This window comes from Coffea eugenioides, chromosome 10 (assembly GCF_003713205.1).
Source record: "Coffea eugenioides isolate CCC68of chromosome 10, Ceug_1.0, whole genome shotgun sequence".
In the NCBI taxonomy this organism is placed as follows: domain Eukaryota; kingdom Viridiplantae; phylum Streptophyta; class Magnoliopsida; order Gentianales; family Rubiaceae; genus Coffea; species Coffea eugenioides.
The window spans coordinates 18,686,603-18,711,816 of NC_040044.1; the positions used below are offsets into that span (position 1 = coordinate 18,686,603).

General features: G+C 35.2%; 3 protein-coding genes across 5 annotated transcripts; 2 read left to right on the forward strand and 1 right to left on the reverse strand.

The window, feature by feature from the left end:
* Positions 1–1,015: 1,015 nt before the first annotated feature.
* On the reverse strand, positions 1,016–11,570 carry LOC113750541. Its single transcript, XM_027294503.1, has 4 exons — positions 11,465–11,570; positions 10,653–11,312; positions 9,958–10,052; positions 1,016–1,141 (listed from the first exon to the last, which is right to left on the reverse strand). Exons 1-4 carry the CDS (start codon positions 11,568–11,570, stop codon positions 1,016–1,018), a joined length of 987 nt encoding a protein of 328 aa, XP_027150304.1.
* Positions 11,571–12,380: 810 nt separating this feature from the next.
* Positions 12,381–17,711, forward strand: LOC113750081 (uncharacterized membrane protein At4g09580-like). Of its 3 annotated transcripts, none has more exons than XM_027294008.1 (5): positions 12,382–12,794; positions 12,959–13,319; positions 15,565–15,835; positions 15,926–16,096; positions 17,025–17,711. In XM_027294008.1, the coding sequence occupies exons 2-5, from the start codon at positions 13,009–13,011 to the stop codon at positions 17,154–17,156; spliced, it is 885 nt and encodes a 294-aa protein (XP_027149809.1). In that variant the 5' UTR covers positions 12,382–12,794; positions 12,959–13,008; the 3' UTR covers positions 17,157–17,711. The 3 variants fall into 3 exon arrangements, with proteins under 3 accessions (XP_027149807.1, XP_027149809.1, XP_027149808.1); XM_027294007.1 differs by having other exon boundaries at positions 12,383–12,794; positions 12,945–13,319; XM_027294006.1 differs by having other exon boundaries at positions 12,381–13,319.
* Positions 17,712–18,858: 1,147 nt separating this feature from the next.
* LOC113749943 (anthocyanidin 3-O-glucosyltransferase 2-like) lies at positions 18,859–20,397 on the forward strand. The gene has a single exon (XM_027293827.1). The coding sequence runs from the start codon at positions 18,924–18,926 to the stop codon at positions 20,331–20,333; it is 1,410 nt and encodes a 469-aa protein (XP_027149628.1). The 5' UTR covers positions 18,859–18,923; the 3' UTR covers positions 20,334–20,397.
* Positions 20,398–25,214: the final 4,817 nt, after the last annotated feature.

The following is a 25,214-nucleotide window of genomic DNA, read 5'->3' on the forward strand; positions in this document are numbered from 1 at the left end:
AAGAAGCTTTATTCATGGCATCACAAATAGCATCCCATACAAATAAACCCCACAAGAGAAGCCCTTTCCCACAAAAATCCCATTCTTAGACAGAATCAACTTATCACTATCAAACACAGATTTGATGCCAGCCTTATTAAGCATTCCACTAGAAACTAAATTTCTTTTCATAGAGTGAATATGCAGCACATTAGTTAAAGCAATCGACTTTCCCAATGTAAGTTTTAATAGGACATTCCCTTTGCTAATAACAGGAGCCATACTAGCATCTCCAAGAAACACTTGTTCCCCATCATCCACTCTTTCATACTCAATGAAGTGGTTTTTACTAGTAGCAATATGCTTGGTTGCCCAGTGCCAACAATCCACTCAGTCATATTATGTGCCAAATTCACCTCAGAAACAACAACAGCTATCACCTTATCAGATTCAGTTAAGTTAGCTTGAGGCTTTAGTGCATGTTGTTCTTGTTCCTTGCAAAACTTACATTGGGCATCCATATGATCTAGTTTACCACACACAAAACAAAGCCCCTTAGACTTCTTTTGAATCTAATTGAAATTTTGAAAATTACCTTTTTGGTTGCTTCCACTCTGATTTTTGTTTTCTTGTTGTTCCTTGACTTTTGGAAGCCACGTGCAGGTTGTGCATCTATTAAGTTTGCCGTAGTAGTAAGTGCTTGCGACAAGGTCATAGATATCTGATATTTCAAGTGATTGCTTTCCTCAATTTGAATATGAGAGATGACTTCATCGAGTGATGAATCAGCATGCCTCAAGGTATTGCGAAATTCCTTCCAAGAGGGAGGAAGTTTTTTTATCAATGCAACTGTTTGGAATGGCTCATCTATATTAATATCTTCTCGTGTTACTCCAAGAGCAAGATTCTGGTAGATATGAATTTGGTCAGAAATAGGTATATTGTCTACCATTTTGAAGTCAAGGAATTGCCCAACAACATATCTCTTTTTCCCAACATCAGCTTTATCATATTTCTTTTGTAGTGCAACCCAAAGTTATCTAGCAGACTCATAGGTTCGACAAAGATCGAACAAAGTATCATTCATGTGATGCAGGATGTGACCCCTACACGTATGATTATCATCGGCATAGTTTCCAGTAGGATCAACATTTTCTGGAACCTGATCATTAATCAAAACATAATCAACTTTGATTGATCGCAAATAAAATAGAAGTCTCTCGGACCATGGTTTAAAGTTTTTACCACCAAAAGGTTGCAATTTTGACATATCAAGAACTCCAACATTAGCAACGACAATAATAAATCAAAGTACGGAATCACTTTCAAGATTGTTGGAAAGAAGTACTTTGATTATCGAAATAAGAGTGCGAAGAAATGGGATATTTGGTAACTAGGATGAAAGGCGAGACGTAGGATACCTACGACCCTCGAAAGTGATTTCGCCCCTCACAGAATATGTCCACCGTGTAAATGGGTCACTAGGCAGTCACCCTCCAGGATACAACGGCTAACTTCGGTCACGTGCACTAGCAAGTTAAAGTTTTGAGGTCAATGAATTACTCAGTACCAAAGATTAAGAAGGAAAAAGAAAAATGAGGTTCACTACTAAGGATGGCATAGGGGCGGAGTTGGTCCCCCGTCCCCCCGCCTCTCCCCACTTCTCCTGCTAGGGCATTCGCGGGGTTAATAAAAATTTGTTATATAGTTTTATTATAGTTAAATTTTAACAAATAATCAAATACTAAAATATCAACATATCACCAAGTTATTATTCATTGTAATTTCACCATTGAAACTCATAAAAATAATCAAACAAAAGTTATTTGAATACAATCCAACATGATGGAATAAATACAACTAAAGTAGTCAAGTTTACACTTTTGGCACAAATACAATCACTAATTCATTATTGTGCTTGTGCTTTTTTTTTTGAGAAAAAAGTGTTATTGTATTAAGTGTAATTAGGAATTTAGTATAAATATATTAGTAAATTTAATATAACTAATTAATAATTTCTATTAGTAGACATATATAATTATTAGTATAATTAATAATATCAATTATATTACATATACCAATATACATTATATAATACATATAACTAATCATATCATTATCATAAGTTTGTAACTAATTAAATTAAATATTATATATAATTATATACATATATATTTATATATATATATTTTAGCGGGTAGTGGGGTAGGGGTATATCCCCCGCCCCCGGGGGAAAAATTTCCCCCTCCTGCCCCGCCCCTATTGCCATCCCTATTCGCTACTCAATTGAGACTCCAAGTTCACTATTTATAGGAGCTTTAGAATATGGATATATGTACCATCATTAACACATACATGAACTTAGAAGTTCCATGAATGAACCAATAAATTCCAAGAGGTACATGAATCTAGAAATAAATGAATAGATATGAATCTTTAAATATATGTATATGCAAATACATGAAAACCTCTAGGAAATATGAAAAGACATCTCTCTAAAGTTGCGGCAAAATTCCAATAGACAAGTCCCCTCATTATTTCATTAGAATAAAGAAACAAAAAAATTGAAGTACAACCTCCCAAGCTAGCACGACTCAGCCTATCTAATCTAATCTGATCAAGCCTTTAGCTTCTTTCGGAAAGGAAATCATAAGTACTAGTATTCATTCTCCAACAAGTATTTTAACCTGTGCATTAGCATAGATTCTTTTTGTATTAGTATTAGTTATGATTTATACAAGGGTGAACAATTTTTAAAAATAAAATAATATTCTTACATATTCATGAATATTTATTTTAGCAAATTAATGTATCTAAGTATTCAGGTACATACCATATAAATCTTTGAATCTATTATTAAAATTTTATATGCTTAAAAACCTAAAACTATATGTTTATATTCAACTAAGCACCAAAGATGCAAAAACATATTTTCTCCATGGATGAATATTAAGTTCCTAGCAACTTTAATGAAGTGACAATTAAAATAACACCAAATAAAGTTAATACATATAGATAAAATAAAATAAATTAATATATAATAAAAATAAAGTTTGTTAGAAGAGAGAGGAAAACTGTAACAAAATATAATTCAAATTTATTAAAAAAGATTAAATTGCTGAAAGAGAGAGAGAACTTAAAAAGGAATTAGTTAGAAAAGAGTTCGATATGAATGTGGATAAAACCCAAGTATCCAAATAACTAATCAATTGTCTTCAATTAAACATATCACCTAGCAAAGAGAAAATAGGTAATTAAATTAAGATCTTTCATACATATATAAATTAAACATATATATGTATGTATGTGTGTGTATACCAAAACCTCATGATTTCTAAGAAATTCCTGATAAATTCTCTACTCAACCAATGAGCTTCCAAAATCTTCAAAAAGGAACCAACCTTGCAAACCTGAATGACAATTCTCAATTATTTCAGGATTATTCGGTCCAAGTACGATTACTAATTAATGACAATTATATAATCAAACTAATTCCCTATTTGATACAGGACCAGACCAAAGCTATATTCTTGAAAATCTCATTCCAACCCAATTTCCTGAAAACCCTACTAAAAAGGGACTTAGAGGAGCCAACAATTCCCAACTTGTTATCAAAATCAAACTTCCAAATATACAAAACCAATTCTCAGATACCTTCTTTATAACCAAGTATCTGATCAAGCATATCATACTAGGAACATCATTTCTCAATCAATCAGCCCCTTTCCAAATCATCTGTAAAGAATAATATCCTTTAAACTAACTAATTCTTTTTTGCAGAGACATGGCAGCAGAAGAAAGTAGTTCATCAGAAACACAAAATTGTTTCTTTGATGGATACTCTAATTGGGTACAAACCTCTCTCGAAGAAATATCCAACCATCAAACTAATGGAGGACAAACATCATCAAATTGGATCCCTGATGAATCAACTTCAAATTGGATACCTGATGATCGAAGCCACTTCAAACCAATTTCAAGCAATTGATGGAAACTCGACAATAAACTGGATTTAGGAAACTGAAGAGGATGAAAATCCATTTTTCATTCCTGAAGATCCTACTACTCAACCCTTTCAGATCAAACTCTGGAAGTGATATTTTCAAGATAGTGTTTACGCTCATTTTTGAGGATAAATAATCACTATCTTGAGTACACACACACACATACCTATACATACATATACATATATATATGTACACACACACATACATACATATATACATATACATATACATAAATATATGTATATGTATGTAAGTGTGTGTACATACACACACACATGAGAGAGAGAGAGAGAGAGAGACCATCCCTCATTAGCTAAACAATCTACCTCTTGGTTGCATTCTAGATAAATATGGCCAAACTTGTAGCTTCTCTGCATGGTTAAGTGGTTGATTTCTTGAATTAGCCAATTAATGGCCCAATGGATTTGAAAAATGCCTTGAAAGCGCTCATATTTTTTATAGAAAAGATCATTTCATTCAAACAAATTTGCACTAATGGCAGAAAATACATCAAGATCTGAAATTAATAAATATAACAGATCTAATAAAACAATATAAATAAAGATAAAATTGATGCTCTTAAATATCTTCCATCTGAATGAATCGCTATAACCCAATATATCAGTGCATGTTTGCTAATAATCAGATCTATTTAAAATTGGTTCAAGTTCAAAGAGAAATTTAGATCTGACAATACTGAAAAATTTGTAAATCTGAGAAACTAGATTTTAGATTTATAAAATCTTAAATTTCACAAAAATAAAAACCTAAAAAACTCTCATAAGGAAAAATCCAGTAGAGAATAAAATTCTCACTCAGAACAATTTAGGAGAGAAGAAACTTTCATAAGGAGATTTTAGGAGATAAGAATCTCTTATTAGGAAATTCTAGGAGATAATTTATTCAAATAAGAGAAACTAAAAACTATGATGTGTACTTCCTCCCATGGGGAAAGACAAGATTTGGTCTCTCTCCCATGGGAGAGATGAAGAAAATCTTGATGGAAGTCCAGTTCAACGAGAATATCAATCAAACTGTGACGAATAGAAAGATGAATCCTATCTAATAAAATTGACGCCTCGCTTGCAAGTTAGTCCGAAAGCCATAAAAACTATAAAAGGCTGCAATTAAGCAACCTCTTATTGAAGGTTTTGAGGAATTCAGTTACCAGGACGCCAAGAAAAATTTCAAGGAGATGAAAAGAATAGGTGGTTAATAAATTACGCTTGCTGGCAAAGCTACATTTTGATGGAAATGTTAAACCAATAATGAGTTTAAGAACATCAATTGTGGATAAAATCTGATTTTACTAAACCCCACGTAAAAATTGGGAAATCATTCTTCTAGATAGCGTAGTCCTATTAGATTCTCGCAACCCTTCGAAATCTGAAGATAAAGTAAAATCACCATGAAAATTAAGCATTTATACAGCATTACCACAACCTTCAAACAAAAAGATTTCCTTCTCCTTGATAAAATATGTAAATTGAGAGAATTTTGTTTGATCAAAGTATGGACTCCATAGTTATCCAAATCAGTCCAAACATCAATAACTTTGTAAAAAAATCGGCTAAAGATGGGGAAAAGAATTCCTCAGAGATGGATTAACTAATGAGTTTTTTTTTTTCCTTTTAACCTTCCACCACTCCCCAAATCCTTCTCACCCCCAACTATTAAGTCCAGAATTTGAACTTTAAATCTAACATTGGGGAGAACATGGATTAACTAATGAGTCCACCATACATGTTGACCGGGAATTTTGGACTATATATGCTTGATATAATTACTAAGTTGTTTGAGAAGTTGAGATACCAAACAAGAGAGAAGTGAAAATTACAATTAACAGTGCCATACGATTCTCAAACACACAAGCTTGATTAATGGAGTGCTCTACGATTCCATTATGGTACATTGCTAAGGTCTGCATGTTCTATATTGATATATGTCTACTAAGATTAGTGGAGTGCTAAGCAAAAATGCTAAAGATATTAAGCGCAAAGCTTTGTCTTCCATAAAACAACTGATACTATCTAGTTTGAGCTATTGGTTAGCATAGCTGACATTCTCTTCAAATATGTAGGGTCCATAGTGTAGGTGATGCGCATGGTGGCTCAGGTATGCCTGAGCCGATGCGAAACTGGGTTTCTCACCCAAACTCTTTGCCATCTCCCTACTCAGGGCCTCGGATGGAGTAAGGCTAACTTGGACATGACTAAAGCTACATGCTATATCAGGAATCTTAGTGTTAAGTGGCCTATCAATTATTGTTCATTATCTTTTCTTTATGAATACTCTCACCCATCTTCATTTAAGAGGTATCCAGGTGACGACCCCATCTTCTCCTAGGCATACTCTAGAAGTTAGCGGACCGCTTGCATGGCTCTCGCCAGGACTCATTAACTAACATTAATTTCAGAGATAACATTTCTCATTAATCATCCAAACATCCATTCTTAATACTTCTTAGTAAGACAAAAGTTTTGTCCACTACAAATTACAAAAGTAAATCATCCAAACGCTTATTCTTAAGTACATCACCCAAGTACATCACCAACTAGTGTAAAATATAAATCTATCCATTAAGAGATACAAAATGCAAGTCTTAACATCAATATATAACATTAGACCTCCCAAAACACTCTAACTCTACTTGATCGTCCTTCAAACTTCAGGGTAATACTCGAATATACCAAAATACTTATCCAAAGCTTCCGTCCTATCCGACCGAGCCCTTTCTTGAATAGTCCGTTGAACAGAGGGTTTTGGGGCTCAGTTCAACTGGTGTGGTAAAGTACACATACGGCTTACATTCATGCACACTTATAGTAACATTTAGTCAATTATCAACCTTCAACTCAACTAAGTCGAGTGCGATAAAGTACACCCCCGACTTAGAAGGCGAGGGACAATTGAGATACACTTTGCAATGAATCACTAGCAATATTCCATAATAAGCACATTTATCACATAATTTCACTTAAGTAAACATAAACAGTTAAACACACAAATTCGAAAACACTCACCAAATACCCAAATAAATTACTCTTGAACCTCGGATTTGTTTCCTGGCTCACAACTACTTCCTGAGACAAGTTCATAATTCCAAAATAAATATATAATTTGTAAATGTTCACCTATTATTTATTATCCTATTTTTTAAATTATTAGAATCAAGTTTGACTTTAAAATATAAAATATAATATATTCTATATTTATTCTATATTTCATTTTGAGACTTATTGACTTTATCATTTTAAACCAAGAAATATACATATTTTTCAAGTTTATAATTTATAAAATATTTAAATCAAAATTAAACCGTTTTCCACTCAAGATTCTAAGATTAAAGTGTGTGGACACTCTATTGGTTCCTATATTAACTAGTTAACTCTAAACCATTTGTAATTTATACTTTATTTCTCTACACTAGTCTTTCAAATTCTAAAATCTTTAAAAGGCTTGTGAGGATAAGATTAAGTCATTAGAAGCCATTTTATGTATATAGCTATAACGAGTTACCTTAGAGTTTCCAAAAATATCATAGAAAGCTTAACTAACCCCCATTTCAACCAACAAACGGAAATTCCAGCTGTATACTTCAAGTTTTCAATAAAACTTCACTCTTTTACTTGCTTACAGTTTTAAGTATTTCAATGTACTTTCGATCTAGCATAGATCAAGGCAAACAACATCTATTTCCAGCAATCCATTCCATCAAACATTAGTTTCTCCAACAATGTAATAGTTTGGATCTCAGCTTTTCTTTAGTAGTTTTAGCTAGAATTCACTAAGGTTTTACCAGCCTTTCAAATGTTAAAAGTCAATAGAGTGCACATAAGAACAGGGACAGGATATTGTACAACGTCTCACTCAAGATGGCAGCCAATTATCATAAATGTTTGTAACTAAAATTGAAAAACTGTTACACTAATATTTTTACGAAAGGGAAACTGGTAGATTTTGTATTTAACAAATTTTAAATATGTGAAAGTAAAAAAGATTGCGCCCATAACATACCAGCTCTTTATGGGTTTTTTGCATTACATCAACAAAATACTAGTTATTTATGAGTATTTTATTCTAAATCATTACATTTATGTAAAACACATAAATGTATGTAACTAAAATTAAAAAAGTGTTACGCTTATATTTTTACGAAAGGGACACTGGTAGAATTTGTATTTAACATAAATTAAATATGCTAAAGTAACATTACAGGTGATTTTATTAGTTACTTAATTTGTTGGCAAGAAGCAAGGTTTCTTTTGCAAAATTTGTTCATTAGATTTTTCCAAATAATTAGGGTATAAAGGTAAATTTTCACAATCTTTTGCTAGCAAGAGGCCCTAATTTCCTCCTAGGCAGTGACGAATCTAAGATTTTTTTCCTTGGGGAGGAGGGGCCAAAATGATTGACAAACAAAATTATTTTAATATGTTATGTTCAAAATAATTTTCATCTACTTAAATATATGGCATCCTAAAATATCAAATATTAACTTTAATTATAAAGATATGTCTATTTAATAAATATGGAGCATAGTCATAACTAAAATTAAGACAAGAAATAATATTTGATTAAATATCTTATAGGAAAAAATGGACTTTTCATCCTCAAAGTTTGGGTGGTTGGCCAATTTCATCCTCAAAGTTTCACCCCAAACACATTGCATCCTCAAAATTCCGTAATTTTGGCAAATTAAGGACAATTGACCGGAAATGAAGAATTGATCGTTAGAACCAACGATTTTACCCATAAATGGTACTCTGTTCTTATAACGGAGGAAAGTCATAAAGAACTGATGTTTTATTGGAGAACGGGGTTTATTTTTATTTTATCTGATAAATAAATTTGTTTATGAAAAAATGAGTACTCTGTTCTTATAATGGAGGAAAGTCATAAAGAACTGGTGTTTTATTGAAAAATGGGTTTATTTTTATTTTATCCGATAAATAAATTTGTTTATGAGAAAATGGGTACTCTATTCTTATAATGGAGGAAAACCATAAAGAGTTGGTCTTTTATTGAAAAATGAATTTATTTTTATTTTATCCGATAAATAAATTTATTAATGGAAAAATGGGTACAATGTTCTTATAATGGAGGAAAGTCATAAAGAGCTGGTGTTTTATTGAAAAACGGGTTTATTTTTATTTTATCCGATAAATAAATTTATTTATGGGAAAATGGGTACTCTGTTCTTATAATGAAGGAAAGCCATAAAGAGCTGGTCTTTTATTAAAAAATAGATTTATTTTTATTTTATCCTATAAATAAATTTATTTATGAAAAAATGGGTATTTTGTTCTTATAATGGAGGAAAGTCATAAAGAGCTGGTCTTTTATGGGAAAGTGATACTTTATAGAAAGTGGCCGCAATTTGGTTATGAAATTATCCCAAATAAAAATTTAGAATAAATTTGTTTGTTTTGGAAGTTGTATAACGGTCGTTAAAACTCTAGAGATTAGCAAAAAAATTTTGGGGTTGCAGAAAGGCAGAGGGAAGAAGGAGAAGAATGGAGCTTTTCGTCCGTTGCAATTGTTCCGTTAAAAATGACTCTATTTGATTTTACCCATTTTTTGTTAGGTAAAACCGTTGGTTCTAACGATCAATTCTTCATTTCCTGTCAATTGTCCCTAATTGGCCAAAATTACGGAACATTGAGGATGCCTTTCTGCAACCCTAAAATTTTTTTGCCAATAATTCAAGGGAGGAAAAAGTGTATTACTATAGTTTGAGCGGTAAACTGCAATTAAGTATATAGTTAGTCATGATTTTATTGCATTTAACCCCAACAATTAACGTTAGACATAGTGTATTCTGGTGCAAAAACTTCAATTATTATGAGCACTGGTTATGACACACCGAATGAGTGTGGTAATAATAAAAAATTATGATAAAAAATTAATTTAAATGTCAAGCAGACAAAGGTACTTGAAAATATTTTCACATTAGTGCTTAATCGTCTACAAAAAACAAATGAGGCAACCTAGGAGCCCCACGAGCTATCCTCATCCCAGTTAGTTTCCCAGAGTCATTCGACTGCTTAATCAAAGAAGTAAACCCTTCAGCGCAGATTAAAAACAAATATGGGGAAAGGGGATCCCCCTATCTCAACCCCCTAGTGGGCCTAATAAAACCAGTTTTCTCACCATTAAAATTGACAGCATATGTAACAGTAGTCACACACTCCATGATCCACTGGATCCATGTAGCGCAGAAACCCATTTTTCCCATTACTTTAGCTAGAAAAATCCATTCAACTCTATCATATGCCTTTGATATATCTAGTTTGATAGCCATATAGCCATTTCAACCATCCCTCTTGTTTTTGAGGAAGTGGACACTTTCATGGGCAATCAAGACATTATCTAAAATCTGTCTCCCAGGAACAAAAGCAGATTGGGAGTGACAGATACAATGGCTCAGAACACTCTTAAATCTGTTTACAATTACTTTAGAGATGACCTTATAAATGACATTACAAAGACTAATATGTCTAAAATCAGTGATTGTGGAAGGGGAATCAGTTTTGGGTACAAGGCTAATTAGAATCTCATTTATTGATTTAAGAAGATGGCCAAAGTGAAAGAAACCTTGAACAGCATGAACTACATCAGTCTTAACAATGGGCTAGAATTTTTGAAAAAAGAGTGAGGACATACCATCTGGTCCAGGAGACTTATTCGGATGCATTGAGAAGACTGCCTGACTAATTTCCTGTTCTGTTACTATCCTGATCATCTTGCTATTCATCTCTTCTGTTATGGCCAGAGGGATGCCTTGCAGGATTTCCGTGAACTCCAGTGGACTCTCTGTTGTAAAAATCTGCTGAAAGTAATCTAAGATCTCCTGCTTGGTTTCCTCCTCATTCCTACACCACTCCCCACCTCTATACCTCAGAACATTAATCTTGTTCACTTTCCTTCTCCGCATCACTTTTGCATGAAAAAACCTAGTATTCTTATCCCCTTCCTTCAACCAGCTCACCCTTGCTTTCTGGCTCCAGTACAGCTCCTCCCTCCTGTAGGCATCAGCCAACTCCCTTTTTAGACTAGCCAGCTTAATCCTATAGCCATTCGGTTTATCTTCCTTCATCCTCCTAATCTCCTCCCTCACCTGTTCTATGTGTTTCCTAGCATTGCAACAACTCGCCTTACTCCATCTAAACAGATTCATTCTGACATTTTTAATTTTGCACTTCACTCTAAACATCTTAGACCCTGCTTGCTCCTCTTGCCATGCCTCCCCAATCACCTTACCTATATCCTCCTTTAACATCCACCTCCTATCAAACACAAACCTTCTTTTCCACCTCCTCCCCCCTGGTTGTGTATCCAACACCAGCATACAGTGATTAGAGGCTTCGGTTTCCACATGCAAACAAGTTGCCTTAGCAAACTTCTCTCTCCAGTCTTGAGTTCCCAAAATCCTATCTATCCTCTCTTTTACCTCCCCCCATTTCCCCAATTATTACACCGTGTCCATGGGACTCCATCATATCCAATATCAATCAGAGCATTACTGTTGATGAAAGAGTTAAACGCCTGGAAACTGACCTCAGCTTTTGGTTTACCCCCCATTTCTCCATATTTGAAGTAATGTCATTCAGGTCCCCCATAATAGCCCAATATTTGCCCCATAATGAGCTTCGCCTCCTTACAACCTCCCACTATGCCTTCCTCACCCCTGCATTTGAGCTCGCATAAGCACAGATGCACCACCAGTCTATCCTAGATTCACTATCCTCTATCAAAAGTTCAATGGTAAAGCTGGTAAACAACACCTTCTTTACTTTCAACTCCTTCTTCCATATTGCTGCCAGGCCCCCAGCTCTACCAACCGGATCAACTACAAAAACACTATCAAACCTCAGCCATTGCTTCACATATCAAAAATATCAATAAACTCGATATTAGTTTCTTTTCGAGAAATGGTTCATTTCGAGAGATGGTTCATTCAATGTTATTTTTTGGATCTCTAAGATTCGAAACCGTGCCTTATTTAAGGAGTATCAAACTCTTATCACTTGACTCAATAATCGTGGTTGGTACTTATATGAAGTGGTTTTTACTTTAATTTTTTTTTGTAGAAGAGGACTAAGACTTAAAAATGTAGAGAGGAGGTGAGCTGCACATTCTCCTTAGTATATATATATAGAGAGAAAAACACACTTTACTTCTCCTAGTTTAGATTAACACAATTTTCTTATTAAGTAGCTGGTACGGTGTTGGAATCAATAGCAATCATGAATTGTTGATACCACGTCTTCCTCTCCGGCTCTGCCACTAAAGGTGTCTTCGAAATCCCACTCAAGAATATTACGCTTTAATCTCTCTTCTTCCCCTCCAATTAATAGTAATGCACAATTACAAGTTGGTCGTCCACCACAGCTGACGGCGCAAATCCTCCAATCCCATTCCAGCATTCAATTCTTACACACAAAACTCATTCAGATCACTCGTTTCTCTCCCTTGGAAAACGCGTCCGATTTTCAAACATCAATCCAACGACTCCTTACCCTTTACTCTCTCTTCCTTCTTGTGATTCCCTTCACGCCCCACCATTGACTTCTCTCCTCACTTCTTCTGTCTTCCTTTAAACTCACTCATTTTGTTTAATAAGAAGAAAAAGTAGAAAGGAAAAGACTTAACAAAGAAAAGTAGGGTTCAACCGATAGCCCTCCTAGCCGGAATCCATTTTTCTTCTTTGATTCTTCGATTTCTTGATCAAATTTTTTGTTGGTTTGGTCTGATTTCAGTTTTTCGACCATAAATTCCATCAGAATTATACTGAAAAAAATACTGGTATTTTTTTCTTCTTCTTCTTCTTTTTGTTTCGGTTTCTGGATCAACAACCTGTTGATCCATCAATGGAATCGTTATCTGATGAAATCAAGTCAATATCCCCAAGTTTTTCAATCAATAAATGAAACCCAAATCGTCATTAATCCGCAGCTCGTCCATTTCAGATAGCGCCGGGGGATTGTTGTTCAGGTCGTTATCTGCAGCATCATCATCAATGGCGGCGCCGAGGAGTGTGGTGGTTGATGCCGGCAGTGTCGGCGTTGGTGTCGGAGGAGGGAGGGCGAGGGATGAGGAGAAGAGTTTCGGGGATTATAATGCAGCGGTTGCGGGGGATTCGCCCACCGGGAAGAAGGGTAAAGTAGGGGAAGGGGTGATTTTTCCGTTGTCCCGATGGGAAGTCATGGCAGGGTTGGGTGTATTTCTGTTATTTTCCGTTGGATTGGGCTGTATTTACCTGACAATGCCAGCTGCTGATTATAGTAAGCTCAAGTTGCCTCGGACCCTCTCTGATCTTCGCATGCTGAAGTAGGCTGCTTCTTTTTTTTTCTATTAAATTTCTTTTATAAATGCAATTCATTTTTGTTGGATTTTGTTTATAATTATCGATTTCTTTATGGTGTGGTAGGACCCTTGCATATTGAAGTTTTTGTTTAACTGGCTGTTGTTAAGTAGTAGTATGATATGGTGATTGGAATTGAAAATGTGTGTGGTATTGTGAGGTTTAAGTGTGGAGTTAATTGGTCAGGTTTATAGGGGTGTTTAAGCAGTGGAATGTGGATAGCTTAATACAATGTGCACATAGACATAGGGGGAAGGGGTGAGATTGTTTCATTGTGACTCGAATGGTAGAACACTTGATAGATGCAAATGGTAATTCTTTGAGCTTGCATAGAAGTTCGAAGATCCCAAAGTGTACTATTGGTTTGACCCTCCAAGATCCTACATTTTTAAGAGCATAATGTACATTTTTAAAAGCACTATGTACTGGTGTATTGCTTTTTATGTATTAAAAGGATATAATTGGAGAGAGCTATGCTAGACTTGAAGGAGGCATTGGGCTGAATGTGGAGCAGTGTAATATATGGCGTCATATCTTCAATTGAAGATAAATAAATGTGAAATGGATAGGAATGTACCAGTACTATGGTTTAATTATTTGTCATGTTTGAATTTGAGAAGTAGGTTCTTTCCTTATCTTTGAGAATTGGAAATATGGTATTGCAACTAGTTAAATAGTGGTTTAGAATTCAAGACATATGGTTGAAACAAACATTTTTATGCTTACAGTGGTCTGTAGTTCGAACTTCCTAATGAAAGAAATGCACTATGAGAAGGAGAGCTTTTCAGATAAGGCTTCAATTGATGCGCGCAGTGAGAATAAAATGTGCCTTATGGTTGATCCAAGGTCCTGTCCACCTGGACCCAAATATAGCTGACCTTTAATTTGCTTTTTCCAATGAGCTCATTAGATAATGTTAGACCAATTTCATGGCTGAGGCAACTGAATTGGTTGAGCAGAGAAAGAAACAACAAATTGTCAAGGATATGTGGATCCACTTGAGTTTACCAGCATTATGGGAATATTGATATAAATTATCTGTGAAAATTTATTGATGGGGTAGGGGAAATACATGCAGTTAGTAGATTCTTTGCTGTTTTTGATCATTTAGGGATGATAGACATTGTCAGGAATTCATAGTTCTCTCCTTTGGTTCTCAACACAGTGAAATAAGGAATTGCAGAACATAGTAATAGAGGGCTTGTGTAAGTATATAGTGTTCATAGCTTTTCCATGAATTAGTTTGAGTCTTCTACAATTAACTTCTAGGAGCTCATTTGTGTTTCAATTTATGCTACTACACTTTCTCCAAAATGGAAAAAAGTTCCTTAATATTGGCAAAAAAATTCCTGGAATTGTGTTATTTATCTTGCCAATGCGCAAAGCCTATTCAAAGAGTTGAAACGGGCATGCTGTGTGTATGAAACTTCCAAGTTTTGGAACTTTGCACTATTTCTTGGTTTTTCTATTGCATTTTGTTGAGGGAATTCATACTGGAGGTTGGTCTGCTGGACATGCAGAAATGAAGTCTTGTACCACAGACAACATTTTTATTTATTTATTGGCCCCATAGCATGCAGTTAATTTCACCAGGATAAATTTGCTAATGTATGTGCTGGTACTTTGAGAGTAATTTCCTTTCCCCAGCCAATCAAAGCTTTTAAATTTTCTGGAGGTGCTTGAGTATTTGTTGCTTGTTGCCTGTTTAGTTGGTTGCATTTTCTTGGGCCACTAATGGTACAAAGTTCTGCAGCTTACACTAGCAAATAAGATGACAGACTTTTAAAATGGGATAGTTTTAATCATGTCAACCAGTTGTTTTTATCGCCAATATCTGGTCTTAGATGTTTGTTTTCCAGATGAAGGTGTCAAAGCTGTGATTACATCACACGTGAAGCTACATGGTTAAAGATGATTTTTTTTATTTTTGGGTGAAGAAGAAGAATTTTCTTTTACCAATCCAAAGCTCAGAACTTTTGCCTTTGGTTGCAAATTTTGCAGATGGGGCTTGAGTAATCTGGTGTCCTAGCTTTCTTCAGCAGTGTCATGCAAATCTGGTTATTTCAAGTTGTATATGTTTTCTACTTTCTCTAATATGTCTTGACTTGAGTTTATTGATATCATTACTTTGCCATCAATTCCAGACTGATTGTTTGTATAGCCAAAATTTGTTTTATTTTGCTTGAAGTTGTGTTTACTATTCTATTTCAGAGATCATCTTGGAACATATGCTAGTGATTACCCAGCACAGTTCATCCTTGGTTACTGCTCAACATACATCTTCATGCAGACATTCATGATTCCTGGGACTATCTTCATGTCGTTGCTTGCTGGAGCACTTTTTGGTGTTATCAGGGGCCTTTTCTTGGTTGTCTTTAATGCTACGGCTGGAGCATCATCCTGCTATTTTCTGTCTAAGCTAGTTGGAAGGCCTATTGTTAGTTGGTTTTGGCCTGAGAAATTGAGATTTTTCCAGGCAGAGGTACCTTTACCAAGACTTACTGTTTTGTATTTATTTGATTGGTAATATATGCACCTCATTCATGACAGTCATTTCCATTGCTCTTTTCAGATAGCAAAACGCAGAGACAAGCTGCTCAATTATATGCTGTTTTTAAGAGTAACTCCAACCCTGCCAAACCTTTTTATCAACCTGGCATCTCCCATTGTTGATATACCATTTCATATCTTTTTCCTGGCCACTATGCTTGGGCTGATTCCCGCTTCTTACATTACTGTCAGAGTAAGTTAATTTCTAATGGGTTGTGCCTTCAATTTGTGCCGTTTTCTATGGTAGTGGTCCCCCCCCCCCCCCCTGCGTCCTCCCTCTCTCCTCTCTTTCGCTATTATGCTTAAGATAACCCTTACAGGTGTATTATTGTGACAGAGCAGTATATGCCATTTCTTAACATTGTAAAAGATGGAACTTACTAAAAAACAAAATTTTAGATAAATAAGATAGAGCATCTGTAGGCCATTGCTCGAAAGAGTCTTTGGACCAAGTAGAAGTGGGATAACTTGGTTCATTTTTGAAAGGGATTTTATAACCGGAATGCCTTCATTGTCTCGTTGGGCTGACGTTTTGTGGTTGTTCCTGGTAATGTAAGAACTTTTGCCATTGGAAATCTTTAACCTGTCATTGCCTTGCAAGTGGATTCTGTTAAGTTACACTTACTGATTGATGTTTTTTGATTTTATCTTAATACACTTGATCATATATGAAAATCCATGTGATGCTGATTGTTCTCTAGGACACTGAATATATAATTAGTTTTCTTTTCTTTCTTTCCGCTGTCAATGACCCATAACATGGGTAATTCTGCTTTATTTTGAATTCTGCAGTTGTTTTATGTGATTGGTTATGCTTTGTGTCAGTAATTATGTGATGCTGATTATTCTATAGGACCCTGAATATAGAATTCGTTTTTTTCTCTTTCTTTCTGCTGTGAATGACCCATAGCATAGGTAATTCTGCTTTATTTTGAATTCTGCAGTTGTTTTATGTGATTAGTTATGCTTTGTATCGAAATTACTGAATACAAGTGGAATTACTGATATGCTCCACTAGTAATACTCGGTGACAGTTATGTCTGCATGAAGCCTTTCTGTTATTTGTTGGTTCACGCCTTGAACACATTTTGATTTACAACTTCTGCTTTTGTTATCATCAGGCTGGCCTTGCACTTGGAGACCTAAAGTCAGTTAAAGATTTATATGATTTCAAAACTTTATCGATTCTTTTCCTCATTGGATTGGTGGCAATAATCCCAACCCTTTTGAAGAGGAAGCGAGTGTATGAATAGAGATACTTATTTTCACCTATCCTCTTTTTGAGGAAATGAAACTGGGGATAGGGTATGACCTGCCTGGTATACCATTGTAAAATCTTGGGGAACAGAGGTGTGAGCCCTTTTTAACTCCAATGCACCTGAAGGTTAGGAAGTGGATTTACCTTCACTTGCAACTTGCAGTCAATCACTGCTTGAAGCATCAAAAGTAGTGCTAATTTATTTGATTTCTGTATACTTATGACTCACCTGTCTGCCTGGGGAACTGTGAGGGCACCAAGCAGCTGGAAGTGTTCCATGCTATTCATGGTTTAAGGGAGATGAAATATAACCAAATGGGAAATCGTTTTTTATTCCAATATCAGCAGTCATCTTTAGTCATTTGTTAGGTAGAAGTAATGTTGTAATTTCCATAGGTACAAGTAATGTTGTAATTTCCTTTCTGGGTAATCCGTTCCCTACGGCTTGTTCCCTATTTTGTTACATGTGTATACTATGTTAGGATCCTATCCGATTTGACATCATACAGATTAGAAATAATAATTCCTTAAGTTTTTTTTGTTGAGTATATGTTTTTCTTGGTCCACCGGGTGTATTATTCTGCTCATGGTGTAACTTTTTCAATGTCTTGCCACTCTGGGGATCAAGAAAGACATGGGCGAGTCTAGACAAAGTTAGTTCCCTTTTACTGTTGATGCCTGCTCTCCGACTTGAATTATTCAGGCTATTTATTACCTCTATATAATGGGTGCCCTAATGTCAGATTACCTTACTTTTTCCGGGGCCACTGAGATATTGTCTGGAAGCCTACTGGTTGAATTTAGTGCTTTTATTTTAGATTGCGAGACATTTGAAATGAAATCTGATTTAAAGTGAGCTTTTGAGATTTGAGAAATTTTTTATTAGATGTATTGTGTTTTCTCACAAGGTTTAAGGGAGGGAGGGAGGGAGGGAGGAGGGGGGGGGGGGGAAGCAACTTTCGAGATGGCTGATCAACATATTAACCCTTGTCTGAAAAGCCTTATTAATCACGGGACATGTCATTAGAAAGTGGAAACTGCTAACTAAAAGCAATCCGACAACCATCGTAATTCTAAGCGAGACAAATGGCTGATCAACCGAGAGGGGAGTTGGGAGTTGGAGTGGTTTTTTTTTTTCTTCTTTTCTTGCCTTTTGAGGGAGAGAGCCGAGAGTGAGAGTGAGAGTGAGAGTGAGAGTTTGTGTGCTGGAAGTGTGCTGAAATTTTTTTTTTGTTTTTTTGAAAAGAGGAGGGCCGAAAGAGGGAGTTGAGAGGGGAAAAATTGGAGTCCTTCTTTTGTGTGGCTTTTTTTTCTTCCCTTCTTGTGTCTGATGGTGTGTTTTTCTACTGGAGCAAAAGAAAAGGCCGAGAGAGAGTATTAAGAGAGTGGAGTTTGTGTGTTAGGTTGGTAAAAAAAAAAATGACGGACTTCCAAATGACAAGAAAGGTGCATGGAAAAATATGATGAAATTTTTACCAAAATGAATAGAAATGTCCTATGGGAATTGAGTGTAAAAATGGGTTGGCACATTTACTTCTTGAAATTGTCTTGCCTTCTGGCCGTGTCAAACCTGATTTCTTCTGGTCATGGATGTAAGCTGTCGTTCGCAATCAGTGGGCATTGGCTAATTAAAATGAAAGCGGCTGCCAGCAAAGCAATGACCTCACCTCCACATAGTTTAAGTATTTCATCCTGATAGCATAACAAACATGATATTCCTTTTCTCAACATACTTTGGTATTACTGTCCAGAGCTTCAAATCATGAAAGCAGAATTGATTTTCATTCCTTTGCCTGCAATAGGTCACTTGGTGTCAATGGTACAGTTTGCAAAGCTGCTTGTAAGTTGCAGTGAGGAGTTCTCAATCAATTTGCTCCTTTTCAAATTGCCATTTGATGCCAAATTTAATTCGTACATCCAATCACTTTATACACAAACAACTAGAGACATACAATTCATACAACTCCCAGATCCCCAGTTGTCCTCACAACCGGATGACCCTCTTGCCATACAATCTGCATTGATCGATAGCAATAAGCCCCATGTCAGAGATTTTGTTGCTCACCTAAAACATTCTGGATCTTCCAAACTTGTAGGGCTTGTCGTGGATTTGATGTGCACAAGCATGATCGATATAGCTAAGGAGTTTGAGATCCATGCCTATGTTTTCTACCCTTGTGCAGCTGCAATTCTTGGCCTCAGTATCCTTGTCCAGGGTCTCGTGGATGACAACCAAGATACATCTAAGTACAAAGATTCTGACCATCAGCTATCAGTATCAACTTATATCAATCCTGTCCCTGCTAAACTAATCCCTGAATCAATATTTGACGAGGAAGGCATAAATCTGAAAATTGCCAAAAGAGTGATTGCAGAGACAAAAGGAATCATGGTTAATACTTTTCTTGAACTAGAGTTGTATGCAATAAAGGCCCTCACCAGCAATCCAAAAATACCGCCGATTTATCAGGTAGGACCTTTGATAAATGATGCTGGTATTAGTAGCAACCAAGAAGAGATTGAACCCATAATCAGATGGCTTGATGATCAGCCTACTTCCTCTGTAATTTTCTTTTGCTTTGGTAGCTTTGGATCTTTTGACAGTGACCAAGTTAAGGAGATTGCTTGTGCAATCGAGCTTAATGGATGCCGGTTCTTGTGGTCTTTGCGACGTCCACCACCTAAAGGCCGTCTTGAGTATCCAAGCGAGTATGAAAATCTTAATGAAGTCCTGCCAGAAGGGTTCTTAAAACGAATAGCAGACACTGGAAAGGTGATTGGATGGGCGCCACAAGCACAAGTTTTAGCCCACACTGCAGTAGGAGGCTTTGTGACACACTGTGGATGGAATTCAGTGTTGGAAAGTGTTTGGTTTGGGGTGCCAATGGCCGTATGGCCGATGTATGCCGAGCAGCATATGAATGCATTTTTTGCAGTGAAAGATTTAGGCATAGCGGTGGAGATTAAAATGGATTACATGAAAAACAGCAGTCAAGTTATGGTGAAAGCAGCTGAAATTGAGAAAGGAATTAGACAACTAATGGAACCAGAGGGCAAAATCAGAAAAAGAGTGAGAGAATTGAAGGAGAAAGCAAGAACTAGCTTAATCAAGGGTGGCTCGTCTTATATTTCCTTGGAATGTTTGCTTCAGCATTTGTCTTGTTTCAGCTGATTAAACAGAAACAATATGAGGATTTTGGGAGAAGGTTATTGTGTAAGGATTATTTACAGTTCAATTGAGCAGTTTAGTGTGATTACTGATGGAATTACTTATTTGGAAGTGTTTCTAGTGTGATCTATATTTTGTTATCCATCCATATCTATATCCTCACAGAAAAAAATGATGAATAGTAGTTAGTAACAGTGAATCATGGTCCCCCATTGACACCTTGAGTGGTTTTGCCCTTTTATTACTAACTGATAGGAATTGCAAAGACTGGATTTTAAATCTCACTAGCTTATTTTCCTTTATGTATTTGTTTTGGGTTTTAACAATTTTTGGCATTATATATATATATTTGGATTTTTATGAGTAATTGATTATGTTCATTAATATTGGGCTTATGGTCCAACCCATTTAGTTAGCCAAACCACAACTCAAGCCCTTTAGATTTCCAAGTGAATTTATGACTTGGGATTGTGTCATGTATTAGTCAACTTGACTAGTATTAGTGGCGATAGGCTTTTCTTCAAAAAGGAGAAAAACAAGGTTCATCCGCTTTTGGCGAGAAATGAAGAGAGAGAAAATTGAGTAGAGAAACTAGAGAGAAAAACATCTTCAAGATTTTGATTGAAAAGTGATTCGAAATCCAGAGACGAAATTTTATTCACGCGATCCTTTCATCAAAATCTACCCTTCTACTTGTTTGGATTTTGGATTTTCCCTTCATTTGGTAACAATGAGAGTCCGAAAATTTTCATGTTTTATTCAAAATTTAGCGCATGTTACATTTACCCTGTTATCGATTAAGTTATGTGATTATTGATGGTTGATTTATATGTTTAAGTGCTTTTCTCCTTTTCCCTAATACTAGATAGAATAAGAAATTACTGGGGGTAATGGTAAGATAAAATGGAAGTGCAAGGCTTGAATCTTTATTTGTACATACAATTGACACATGGCAAAAGCTTGGACATTTGTCCAACTAATAAGTAAAGCTTGCACCGGTTCTTTTGATTGTCTTTCTCTTGCCATATACCCGAGAGTGAGAGAGGGAAAGTGAGCATCATTTCCAGGTTTGTATTGCGAAGTAAGAGAGGGTTGAGCGTGAGGGAGGGATTTCAAGGTTCCTGTATCCAAACCAGCTTCACTAAAAATAGGAAAATCTGGGGCAATTCAACTGTAAGAATCGAGAGGGAAGAAGGTGAAGCTGTGAGAATATTTCCAGCCTTTGTTTGCAAGGGAAAAGAGGTAAAATCCGCTAGTTACACCCTCCATCCTCTCAATAGACTTAAATACTTGTTGTATGTAGACTTTGAAGGAAAAAAAAAGGAGCTTTGCTAGGGAAAAACCTGGTTTGAAGACTGGTTCTTGCTGGAATTCCCAGCTTTAGCAGAAAGGAAGAGGGAATTTGGTTTCCCAACTTTTCATCCGAAATTTTGAAGAGTTTAGCTAGGAAATTCCTGTTATATGTTATATCTTTTGTTTTATATGATATGTCATACATTCGATTCTCGTGAAAAGTTGGAGATTTTGGATGAAAAATTTAAGGAATCTTGCTGGAAATTTCTGTTGAGACCCGAGGGGGGAGGAGCTGGGAATTTTTCCAGTTTTATCTCCACAATTTTGGTTGTGAATGAATATATCTTTGCTCCATATGCCTCTTAATATTTAAACCTTAGCATGCATGTGGTAAATTACTTGGATTAGACAAGGAAAGATCAACTTTTGGAAGAAAAATCAAAGCTGGAATTTTCTGGACGAAGTGTTGCACGAACCCAAGAGGATAAAGCTGCATTTTTTGGTTCTTTTCTTCAAAAATTTTGCTGGATTTCGAAGCTACATGGTCTTATTCCAATGTTTAAATGAGTGCATGTTGGATTTGGTTGATAATTTGGTAGATTGAAAGAAAATCTTGGAAGATACATGGCTAGAATTTCAGTTTTGAAACCGAATGACTGGTTGTGTTTCTCTCGAGCTTAACTTCCATCTTGTGAACTGAAGTTTATGCAAATATTGGTTAAAATTATCGTATGGTACTCTGTTTTGCTCCGTGTATTATGACTACTTTGATTTGAGAAGAAATATTGAGTCTTTGAAGAAGAAATCTAGAGCCAGTTGAGCTTACAAGACTGTTTTGGACAGATTGGGATAGTTGAGGAGTTCAAGCTTTTTGCTGGAGTTTTTAGGAGATTTTAATCAAATTTTGAACTAAGAACAACCTATTAAATATTACGGTAAAATAAAGATTGGATTTAAGGAGATTTGAACAAAGAAATTGGGAACTTTGGATCGAAAACATGAAGCATGTTCTGCTAAAAATCTGTTTTGAACAATCCTAACTTAGTACTTAGATTTTAGGTTTTAATTTTGAATTTTTAAGGTGGAAATAAACCAAAACTGATCAAAACCTCTTTAAGTTACCTTATAAAAGTGTTACTTATAAAATTCAACCAAAATCTAGGATAAAATCAAGCAAATTTATAAGATCTCTAAACTGCCAAATTCTAGAAAACTAACTTTGAATCTTGATTTTAAAATGATCCTTAGAACCTAAATCACAACTTTTATTGCCATATAACCACCTCACCTTACTTTACTTTGATAAAACATGGAATTTTAGGGTTTAAAAGATTAAAGTTACCTTGACTTTGAACCTTTGATGCACTAGAATCAGATAAGTACTAAGATCACCTTAAACCTCTATATATATATATTTATATATATACACACACACATTTAAACATCTTGGATTATGTATATACACACATATATACACTTTAGTTAAAATAATCATGTGAACCTTAACTTCATCATTGGAAAAAAATAATAAGTAGACTAATAAGTTTATAAATATCTCAAGAGTCGAGAGAGAATCGGCGGAAGGGCCAAGCACTGAGGAGTGAATTCAAAATACTTTGGGTGAATGTTTTTACATTTGTGTGTTTAAATTGCCTATGTGTTACTTAAACAATGTTTCTATGATTATGTCAGTACTTTATTGTGAAGTGTTTTCAATTGTCCTTCGCTTTTTGAGTCGAGAGTGTATTTTATCGTACTCGATTTAGTTTGAGATTGAAGGTTGATAATTGACCAAGTATTATTGTAAGTGTGCATGACTATAAGCTGTATATGTATTTCATCGTACCGGCTGAACTGGATCCCAAAACTCTCTGTTCAACGGACTATTCAAACCAGCAAAAGAATTTGGTAGGATAGGACGGTAGTTTTGAATAAGTGTATTAGTATGTTCGAGTATTACCACGGAATAGCAAATTACTAATATGGCCATCTAAGTGAGGGAAGTGTTTACTGTTTTGGAGGTTATAAGGAGGAGTTTGACAGAGTGTGTAGTGCATTGAAGTGACTCTAATGCGAGCACTATATCCTTTTGAAAGTGATTGTTTAGTGAAGTATTATTTACTTTATTCAGTGAAGTGTTCTTTTCTTACTTAATTTTGATTACATGTTAAGTGTTTATTGATTATTGTTTATTTGGAAAACATCATTGGGTTTTGTTCAACCCAATAATGTGTTTTCCTTACAGGAGAGAAAAATGGGAGTGGAGAGTAGTCAGGAGTTAAACCGAGACCCGAAATTGTACTTGGAAGATTCCTTTTGTATTTAAATGTTATAGTTATTCTTACTTTTATCTTTAAGGGATATATATATATATATATTAAATGGATTAGACTAAGACAACTCTTACTTTTGCTAGAGTATGTACTTAAGTGTGAATGGATTATTAATAATTTAGTCTAAGTAAATGTTATCTCTCAAATTAATTTGAGTGAGTTCTAGCGAGAGTCAGTCAAGCGGTCCGCTAAACTCTATGATTTGTCCTAGGGTCTGACCGGATCGTTGCAGTAATACCCTTCCAAACCCACTTTTTTGCAGTTGTAGTTTGTGAGATGAATTTGTAACTATTTTACTTGATTGATATTAGTGATATTGTTGTCATCTGCAAACTCCCGGTAGATTTGTGTACTCCCGGTAGATTTGTGTACTCCCATTATTATGATAGTGGAGCTTTTAACTGGATTAGATCCTGTGATTTTTTTCAATTTAGATTTTTCATATTAAAAATCTTGGTATCTTGTGCCTTTTAGTTTTCTTATATTTTATTATTACTGTTGGCATCATTGCTTGGTGATTTATTTATTCCTATTTTAACTAGTTTTTGGAGAAAGAGTAATTTGTCCTGAGTTAACTCTGATATTGTATGCATGTACTGGTACCCCTTTCCCAACAAAGTGGTACCAGAGTAATTAGGTTGGGCTGCTTATTTATACCAATTAAAATGGATGATTCGGATAGTGGTTGTATGATAAAATTGAATGTAACTAATTACTCAATTTGAAAGTTTAGAATGAAAGATTACTTATATTGTAGAGATTTGTTTGAACATATTCTAGGAGATAACGGTAGACCAAATGATATGAGTGATGAAAAGTGGGTTATTATATTCAGAAAAACTGTTGGTAATATTAGAAAGTGGATTGGTCAGAATATTTTCTAATACTTTGCTAATGAAACTGGAGCTGATGTACTGTGATAAAAGTTAGAAAGTATGTATGAAAAAAAGACCAGCTTAAATAAAGCTTTCGTCTGAAGCAGATTATTCAAATGAAATATGTGACGCCCCGAAAGAATAAGTGTGAGAACCCGGAAATTTTCTAATTTTCTAGGGTTTATTTTGTTTAATCGCCCGCCTTTTCTACATTTTCTTTATTAGAAAAATTCCCCAGATAAAGTTTATGAGCAAAGATAGTTTTAAAATGATTTTTCTAGTATCAGGTTAGTTCTTGAGAAATTAAGAGCGTATTTTGGACGTGGGACTCGCTAAGTGCGGTAAATGCATTAATTTTTGACAACTTGTCTTGAATTTGTCAT

Excerpts from the sequence above, each read along its gene's own strand:
- LOC113750541 (XM_027294503.1), bottom strand. The coding sequence starts at position 11,570 with ATGGGGGGTAAACCAAAAGCTGAGGTCAGTTTCCAGGCGTTTAACTCT. Across the intron at positions 11,313-11,464 it reads TGGAGTCCCATGGACACGGT|GGGGGAGGAGGTGGAAAAGA; the intron begins GTAATAATTGGG and ends ATACACAACCAG. Across the intron at positions 10,053-10,652 it reads TAAGTCTCCTGGACCAGATG|GGTTTACTTCTTTGATTAAG; the intron begins GTATGTCCTCAC and ends TCTGCGCTGAAG.
- LOC113750081 (XM_027294006.1), top strand. The coding sequence starts at position 12,916 with ATGAAACCCAAATCGTCATTAATCCGCAGCTCGTCCATTTCAGATAGC. Across the intron at positions 15,836-15,925 it reads TGAGATTTTTCCAGGCAGAG|ATAGCAAAACGCAGAGACAA; the intron begins GTACCTTTACCA and ends TGCTCTTTTCAG. Across the intron at positions 16,097-17,024 it reads CTTCTTACATTACTGTCAGA|GCTGGCCTTGCACTTGGAGA; the intron begins GTAAGTTAATTT and ends TGTTATCATCAG.
- LOC113749943 (XM_027293827.1), top strand. The coding sequence starts at position 18,924 with ATGAAAGCAGAATTGATTTTCATTCCTTTGCCTGCAATAGGTCACTTG.